Source organism: Nuphar pumila, chromosome 13 (assembly GCF_984573655.1).
Source record: "Nuphar pumila chromosome 13, dmNupPumi1.hap1.1, whole genome shotgun sequence".
Taxonomy (NCBI): Eukaryota; Viridiplantae; Streptophyta; class Magnoliopsida; order Nymphaeales; family Nymphaeaceae; genus Nuphar; species Nuphar pumila.
Genome location: NC_143261.1, coordinates 80,513,626 through 80,522,655, shown reverse-complemented (window position 1 = coordinate 80,522,655; position 9,030 = coordinate 80,513,626). Strand labels below are relative to the sequence as shown.

Below are 9,030 nucleotides of genomic sequence, written 5' to 3'. Positions count from 1 at the left end.
TGCATCCACCCAAGAACTCAAACTCGGTGTAAGGGGAGACCACATTGCCAACACCTTGTGTGTTGTTGAATCCAATAATTTCACTAATCCATACAATCGCTTTTAGCCTTCTTAATGCATTTTTTCCTCCAATATTTTTACCAATTTCATCCTAAGTCCCGATGAGGCATCGTTTTGGCAAATAAAACGCACTATCATGAAATACCTTTTAGGTTATTTGCAAGAATCTCATCACCCAAAGGCAACCAATGTCTATATATAGCTTTTGTCTCCTCTTTCTTCTGTGTATTTTATTAAAAATCCAGAAATGGTTATTGATAAGTAGAGCACCTTAATATCTTGCTACGTATCAAAATATTTGAGAACACAAATTATACATTGGATATGATTGGTAATTCAGTGGTAAGCATGTTTCAAACCGAAGTTTTTGGATGGTAATTTGATGGTTTTGATAAAAAAAAACAAACAAATTGACAAAGGCTTTTATTAGGGCACATCTTAGCATTCAAATCATGGAATTGGAAGCTTGAAAGACTACTTTCTCATCTTATATTCTGTTCTGAATGAGTTGGCTCAGTCCTAGCTGCACCATCTTTTACACCAATCGACCTGTAAGTTTGTACCAAACCTGTTCTCTCCCCCCCTCTCTAAGGTTGGATTAAGGTTTCCTAGAAATCTGACTTGGATCCTGACCCACTTGAATTCTTAGCTTTTTATAGCCATAGACTTGAAGATCTGATTTGCGATTCGCAACCAAATGGATGCATTTGCTCAACTACACTAAGCGGGTGTTTGTGTCATGCTTGTTTCATGCAATGCCAACCAATTTCCCTGTTGATAAAACTATGCTTGTGTTTTAGAAAGCGTGGGGGGCATAGATGATAGATGTAGAGTTGTAAATTTTGTTTGATGAGGATACAGGGAAACAATATTGCAGTAAAACAAAATATAATAATAAATGTAAACTTGTAAAATTTTATAAAAGAAAAAAAATTGAAAATGAAGTCTTTCCAGCCCATAAAACCATTTGTTTCTGACAGACATCACATGACCCCATCAGCCAATTGGAGTCCCACCAACTTTATCTCTCACATGGAATGTGGGAAGAAACCAAGGATCTGACCCACATTTTCTTTCCCTCAAGCAGAGTTGCCAACTGAGCAGCATTCACCCCACCTCTCACCTACAATCTTACATCCGCATTCACCCGACCTCTCACCTACAATCTTACATCCATTCTGTCATGAACACAACCCGTATCTTCTTTTCTTCTGAAATTTCCTTTGTATAGCATCATTTACCTATGAAACAAGCCAATGGTAATCATCCATTTGGTTTTTAAGGAACCCAAGTGTTTTTCTGTTTTTCCTTATTTTCAGACAGTGTGCTCTTTTCTATTTTCCTCTATGTTGCTGTGCACAGAGAATGTTCTTTTCTTGTGCAAGTGAGATAAGTAGACGGATTCTCTTCGGCTTTTGGGGGTATGGCTTCTGCTCGAAAGGTATGAGGTCAGCACTGATAAATGTTGAATAGCGCCTCAACATCATCTTTATGGAGTTGCACTTTGCTGGGCAAGTTCAGGGCTCTAGAGTAAAGAAATAGGAGACTTTCATCGTAGTTTTGTGACACAGAGGAGAGAAAATACATTGAACCTTTTGTGGGATAACAGCAGTTTTCCTGAAGTTGTTTGGTGAAAATTTCACTGGGTGGAGTAAAAGGGAACTCTTTTAAGAATTTGAAACATTGGGTATTGCAAATTTTATTCTTTCAATATTGGCAGAAGGTCAGAAAGTTTGTGAAGAAAAAGAGAAAGATTGCAACTTTAACGGTGGTGAAGAGGAAGAAAGGTTATCTGTCTGCAAGTTTCTGGGTAGCAACAGAATTTTAGATTGGTTGGTTTCATTTGATTGGAGGAAGGGGTCAGACCTCAGCAAAGCTTCAAAATCCTTTGGTTGTTGTGTGGGTCAAAGGACAGCTCTTGTTTCAAGAGTCAAGCCTGTTGAAGCCAAAGATTCTTCCTTGGAAACCAAAGGGTGCTCTTTCCAACATTTCTTTGGCTTTTCTATTTGTTGTAAAGAGTTTCTGAGAATAACAACCAAACCCTCTTTCCAATAGTGCTGGAGCTCTGGATTAGACCTAAAGATTTTTATACTTCTGTTGGTGATGTTGAAAAGATAGTTTTGGGCTTGAAGGAGTTCATTGTTTCAGGAAGAGAGGACATCTTTAGTTGCAGAAGAAAGTGTGGGAAGAATGCCTGCTAAACTGTTACATGCCTTAACAGATGATAATCCAGATTTGCAAAAGCAAATTGGATGCATGACAGGGATTTTCCAACTGTTTGATAGGGGCCATTTCATCTCAGGGAGGCGCCTATATGGCCAACAACATAAGCGGCTCCCTTCAGGTTAGTTCAGTTACTCCAGCCTTCTTTCCAATTTTTTCCTTTTAACATTTTCTTCTTTTTCTAGCGAGTGATGGAAATCTTTAAAAACTCTGGAAATAGTTCTTCTTTGTTTTTCTCCTGTTGAACTTTTTGGTCTTCCAACTACCAAAACTCAACATAGTAGGTTTGTACATTCTTGAAATTTGAGATTTGCAGAAGATGGACCTCTTCCTTTTAATGGCCTCATTTGCCACCATGGTTGCTGCTTTCTTTTTATCACCCAGTTGGAGTCATTGGCATTTAGTATATTTATGTAACACTTTTTTCGTATTAACTTTCCCTATTATATAGATTTTCTGGCATTTCATTATTGGCATTGGTGTGGCAGTTCTTCTTGAGGCCCCTCTTCCTCTCATGATTTGGTTAAAGAATAACAGGGAAGAAAGAGGTTGTATACTTGAGCTATTCTCCAAGGTCTGCTGGTTTTCTTGTTATTTCTCTTCCAAATCCAGAAATCAGTGTATATTCCACAGAATTTATGTGCTACCGTAACTTCATTTATCTCAAACTTTTGTGTTCAATCATGACCATGTTTATCTAGTTCAAAGTTATTCATTTTTTTCAATTTACTAATTCCACTTTTTATTTTGTTTGTATAAGAAACAACATTCCATTTTATTTTTTCGATTTCTAGCAATATAATATGCCATTATATTTTACACTATATATCCAACTTTTTTTTAATACTCTAAGTCCAGTTTTTATTTTCTTCAATTTCCTATAGTTTGTATAAGATAGGAATCTAACTTCTAGAATGACTGTTTTTTTCTTTTATATATATATATATATATATATATATATATATATATATATATAGAGAGAGAGAGAGAGAGAGAGAGAGAGAGAGAGAGAGAGAGAGAGAGAGAGAGAGAGAGAGAGAGAGAGAGAGAGAGAGAGAGAGAGTCTGCCAGCATTTTGCCATCGGGTAATTGTTGATTCATGACAATATGCAAGTCTTTATGTTCATTACTGATGCAGTGTAGGAAAAGAGCCACAGAATGTGCAAAAGAGGAACACATAAGATTCAACTTTGGATCGGTTGATGGATTTTTTTAGATCGATCTTTGTCAATATAATAAAAATATACTTTATTTCTCGCTTAAACTATTGAACCCAGTGCCTTTCTATCAAGATCTGACACTGTCATGTTTTTTTCACGATTTATAATGTTCTGAATATGAAAGCATCTCTTAGTAACTTTTCTGGATTTCGACTCTCTGAAATTAGTGAACTTAAGTGATGCTAATGAATGGCCTTTATGTTGTGTAGATCATTCCCATTTTAGTAACAGCAAAGTCAGAGCTGAGGAGAGTGCGGTTTCTCCTCTAACTTCCACGGTGAGAATGACAGCCTGCACTTATAATGCTAATATGGTCTGGAAGTTACTGAATTGAGAATAATTATATGTATAATTTTTGCTATAGCAGGCGAAAAATCAAGTCCACAACCAGCGGAAAATTATTGATTCCTCCATAGATTCCCAATCAATCTCTCCTTGTTCTTCATCTTTCTCTTCAGTAGAATGTAACAGGAATGCTCACACTGAGCCTCCTTCCTTTGGCCAAACACTGAAGAATACACAGAAACTTCATATCTCAGCCATAGATAGCAAGCCTAGTATATCAACCCCTTGGAATGACCAAGCCAATTTTGTGTCTCAGACTGGCATTGATTTTCGAAATATAGTGAAGGAATCAATGTACAGGGAGACCCAGGGATTATCAGTTAATACCAGAACCAAAGAGCAAACTGTAAATCACTTGACGAAACCAAGAGATTCTCCAAGGCCCCTTCAAGTCCCAAAATTGGTGGATGAATCTTCTTTGAAACATATCAATGGAAAGCCAAAAGTTCCAGTGGATCTGAATGAGTCACTCAGAGTTCTTGCTAGACTTAAAGAAGGGCCATGGTACGTTGCAGAATCTAGAGACCCACCTAGAGTTCCCTATGAAGTGAAAGACACTTCTTTATGTTCGGTATCAAGAGAAGGCCCTCAGTTCTCTTATGATGGAAGAGAAATTCCTCGAGCTTCTTTTGATTCAAGAGATAACATCAAATCCAAGAAAGAATTCCCAAGGTTGTCATTAGATGGGAGAGACTGTTCATCTCGGAGTTCTAATTTTGGCATAAAATCTAGCTCCATTTTGAAGGATTTGCAGAATCATAATAACCAAAATGCCGGTGACAAACACCAATCACCAAGTATAGTTGCAAAGCTTATGGGTCTAGAGGCAATGTCCAATTTGAGACCAATGCCTGAAAAAAGCCAGAAAGCTTTGAATGGAGAGAAAACCAGCAACATTTCATCAGGATCATTCAAAGTTGCTGAGGAAAGCAGACTTGATCAAATTTCATTTTCGCCAAGAACTCCTCGAGGAGCAGTGTCACCACGAGGAAGGAATGCAGAGGCTGTCAAAAAGCCAATTTGCAATTCACGATTTCCCATTGAAACAGCTCCTTGGAGGCAGCCTGAGGGAAGTCATACATCTCCAAAGAACTTCAAAACTCATGATTTGCCAACAAAACTGCAAGCATCCGAATTTGTCTTCACTGAGATTGAAAAGCGCTTGAAAGAGCTGAATTTTCAGCATTCCGAGAAGGGTCTCAGAGCCATATTGGATGCAATGCAGGATAAAGTGCTGCAGATGGACACCAAAAAAGTGCAACATAGTAAAACTCAGAAATTTCCAGCTACAAAAATACACTCGAACCAAATCACCTCTGTGAATTCTAGGGATGGGTATATGCCAGAGACTGGCCGCCCAATCTCTCTTCCAACCAGGGGAACCTGTTCTCCAAGAGCTTTTGAATCTCCAATAGTCGTCATGAAGCCGGCCAAGTATATTAACAAATACAGCATCACCCCTCTTTCTGTCATCCCTTCTGACAGTTTGTCTTTTCCAATTAGTACGTTAACAGGGGGCTTCCAACAGATTGGTGGCAGAAAAGATTCCAGGCATGCCAAGGATCCAACTCAAAAAATTAATAGAAGCGAATCTGCAACTCGAGTTCAGGGATCTGCAAATAAGAAAGTCAACACCAAAAACGAAGACAACACACAGAGGCCTCAAAGTCCTCAGGCACGTTCAGTACAGATCTCATGTAGGCCTCAACAGATGAGCAGAGATAACACCAGCAGCTCCTCAAAGAATTCAGGATCTTTGAGTCCTCGATTGCAGCAGAGAAAGCAAGAAGCAGAGAGGAAGACCAAGCCGCCTAGCTCTTTGCCTGATTCCAGCAAGCCACGGAGGCAACATATACGGCCACAACCTGATTTTGGGCACAAGGGGAGTAAGCTTATACCTGATTCAGCTCAATGTTCAATACCTGCGGAGGATCAGACAAGTGATATTAGCAGTGATACAACAAGACACTTGAGCCGTCAAGGAGATGAAATCTCTGTGCATTCGGATAGTATCAGTTCTGCATCACAATTAGATGTGGAAGTGACAAGTGCAGATCGATCCTCAGAGGTGGACTATAGCTTTCAAAATTTGCCTACAGTCTGCAACATGAAAGAAAAGGTATTCTTTTGGCTTAAGAGCACTCATATACCTCTGTGCATGAGAGAGAGAGGGATCAAGTCATTCTGGTTAATAAGTTGGACTTTGAATAGCTTGAACTTTCAGACAGGTGAACTTTTCAATTAGATTTATGAAGCACCTTGTATACGTGCTCACATAAACCTATTTGCAAGTGCATATGCTTATTCAGCAATTTTCATGTGCATATGAATACATTGTGTGTGCCTTTATGCATGTCTAAGCTATATACAAAATTGACTATCAAAGTGGTCTCTGAATTGGATTTTAATTGTACTTATAATCTTTTAGATTCAAGAGACATCATCAAAAAGTGATGAAATAGGCCTGCTGGAAATAGGAGGTGCACAGCCTGAGCAACCAAGTCCAGTGTCAGTTCTAGACCAATCATTTTACAAGGATGATCTCCTGCCTTCTCCTGCACAGAAGACGTCATACCCTTTCAAAGGTTAGTCATACGTCTCCATTTCCCTCACATGGTATTTCCGTCTTCTCTGTTATGGAAATGTACATCAATTTCTGTATCTGTAATATCAAAGGCACCTGTTAAAGGGCTGATCCAGATAAAGGTAGTTTAGTTCACATTGTTGATATCATCACTATTAGGCTAATATACTAAGAAACTGATTACATGACTGAAATAACTGGAAAATATATGAGATTAACCTACAAAAATCTTGTTGATTATGTCTCAGAAATCTTGTAATTTTTTTTTTTGCGCCTCAGGCTTGCTCCTTGAGGCACAGAGGGCCGCGCCTCAAGGCGAGACACGCCTTTTGCGCCTCAAGGCGCGTTTTTGATAACACTGGGTGCAGCTAATTCATATACATTCCATGCCTTTCAGATGGTGAGAATCAAAACACAGAAGATGTTCCCATTGAAGAGAGCTTAAAACCATCTGTCAACGACCACTTATCCAGCGCCAGGCGGTCTCTCGATTTCTCCTCATCAAAGAGCCATGGCAAGAAGTTGGCAAGTGTCGAGCACCTTGTTCAGAAGCTCCAGCGTCTCAATTCATCTCATGATGAAGCTGCCACAGACTACATAGCATCTCTCTGCGAGAAAACAACTTGTGACCACAGATATGTTTCTGAGATATTACTAGCATCAGGCTTCCTACTCAAGGACCTCAGCTCAGACACAAAGACACCTATGCAGCCACACTCATCTGGCTACATGATCAACCCTGACCTGTTCTTTGTCCTTGAGCAAACAAAAGCAAGCAGACAACACAGAGTTGAACCCGGCAAAGCTGGGCTGCCTAATCAACAAAAGAGTGATCATGAAAAACTGCACCGGAGTCTGCTCTTTGACACTGTAAATGAACTTATCAGCAAGCTGCCTGTTGTGGATGCAGAGCCATGGCTTGGTACACCAAAGCTGGCAATGAAGATACCGACCGGCCAGCGGCTCCTGCATGAGGTATGTTCCGAAATTGATCGTCTTGCATGCGAGCACTCTTGTGATTCTGATGATGTGCTCAATGATCTGACGTGTCAGTTGGAGAATTGGTCAGATCAGAGGAAATACATGTCTACAGTTGTCTTGGATATCGAGAGGATGATATTTAAGGATCTAGTAAATGAGATATTCAATGGAATGGGCTTCTGGGACAGGGAAGCAGAACAGGCGCCGCCAGGAGCTAAGTAGGCAAATGCACTGATAAGAGCATTGTGTTTAATTAAGCAAGTTTATCAGCTTCTTTTTTCTTGTTTTCTCCATTTTTTTTAATACATATGCATGTATATGTAGATTTTTCTTTTGTAAGTGGGAATGAAATTAAATATATATATTTTTGCTGCTCTTGCTTGAACTGTGGTGGGGAATTAACTACTGTTTCAGTTGTAAAAAATAAAGGCTAACCAGTTCTATTCTAATAATTGTTGATCCAGATGTGTCCAGAACCTTATCATTAGTGGTAATTCTACTGAATACTATTTACAGACTAAATCAATGAAACTTAAGACTTCTGGATGTTTAAACTCTCAGTATTGCAAGCCAAGCAACTGGTATGCTTGTTCTTCAGTCAATACTCTAGATAAGAAGATTAGCAAGCGTTCGTTGAAACCTCCAAATGCCTTAGCACTTCTTTTCTACTTCATATGATAAGTGTTGTTTGGCCTTATTGTTTGTTTCCTATAAGAGGTTTGTATAACTTTCATGATTCTTGTCTTTCTATACTGGGGCCATGGTTACTGAAATCTTCCCTAGTTCGTCATGAACTCAAGCTCCTATGTAAATTCGCTTGTCAACAGTTTCAACATGGTTTTAGCTTGCTTTTCAGACTTCCCGTGGTGTTTTTTTCTTTTCCAGTCCTTTTTCTCACCCGTTTCTTCTTCTACTTATGGTGCTTCCTGAATTTGGTTTCTACTGGGGAACTGTGAGATGGTTCCTGCTTCCTGCTTCCTGCTTCTGCATGACAAATCTCTAATCAGGTATTAGTACTATAGTTAGAGCTGTAAACTGTGCCTGGATTTCCAACTCCATCCTGCTGAGTCTCATAAGGCAAGACTTGGTTAAAATACACATCAAATATGTTTTTTTGGTTCAGGTTCAGTAGATCCAGCTCTTAGTCAGACTCAACCGCATGTCACCCGAGACTTGTGGGATGCTTAACTCAGCATTTTAAGGCAGTAATCCATATCAAGATAAGGCTCATTAGCCCAGATTTAGCTGGTGCTTGTTATACACAATCAAAGATTGTTTAAAAAAAATCAAAATCAAGCAATGTATATTTCTTTGGCTGAACATGGATCCATACCAGCCCCGATGGGATCGCTGCCATACATCTACTACACTATATAATGAGTGCATACGTTTTATCATGCAGACATTCTAGTCAGACAGTGGATATGCACAAGCCATTTTCAACAGCAGACAGTACACAGTGAAGTTGAGTACACGTTCACTTATACACCTAACCCCTGGAGCATCAGCTTCAAAGTCCGGGGTCTGAGTAGCTCCTTGTCGTGTCCAGGTGTAATATTTATCATCAATGATCATGAAATATTATTTTTGAGTCATGGTGTTGCATGACATGGCGAA

At 39.2% G+C, this 9,030-nt stretch overlaps 1 protein-coding gene across 1 annotated transcript; it reads left to right on the top strand.

The window, feature by feature from the left end:
* The first annotated feature begins 2,214 nt into the window (after positions 1 to 2,214).
* Positions 2,215 to 7,769, top strand: LOC149818859 (protein LONGIFOLIA 1-like). Its single transcript, XM_089986304.1, has 6 exons — positions 2,215 to 2,404; positions 3,713 to 3,780; positions 3,868 to 5,967; positions 6,277 to 6,433; positions 6,830 to 7,407; positions 7,486 to 7,769. Exons 1-6 carry the CDS (start codon positions 2,251 to 2,253, stop codon positions 7,633 to 7,635), a joined length of 3,207 nt encoding a protein of 1,068 aa, XP_089842430.1. The 5' UTR covers positions 2,215 to 2,250; the 3' UTR covers positions 7,636 to 7,769.
* Positions 7,770 to 9,030: the final 1,261 nt, after the last annotated feature.

Bases quoted from the DNA above. Each gene is read 5' to 3' on its own strand.
- LOC149818859 (XM_089986304.1), top strand. From the start codon at position 2,251: ATGCCTGCTAAACTGTTACATGCCTTAACAGATGATAATCCAGATTTG. The intron at 2,405-3,712 runs GTTAGTTCAGTT...TATGTTGTGTAG, and splicing joins ACATAAGCGGCTCCCTTCAG to ATCATTCCCATTTTAGTAAC. The intron at 3,781-3,867 runs GTGAGAATGACA...TTTTTGCTATAG, and splicing joins TTTCTCCTCTAACTTCCACG to CAGGCGAAAAATCAAGTCCA.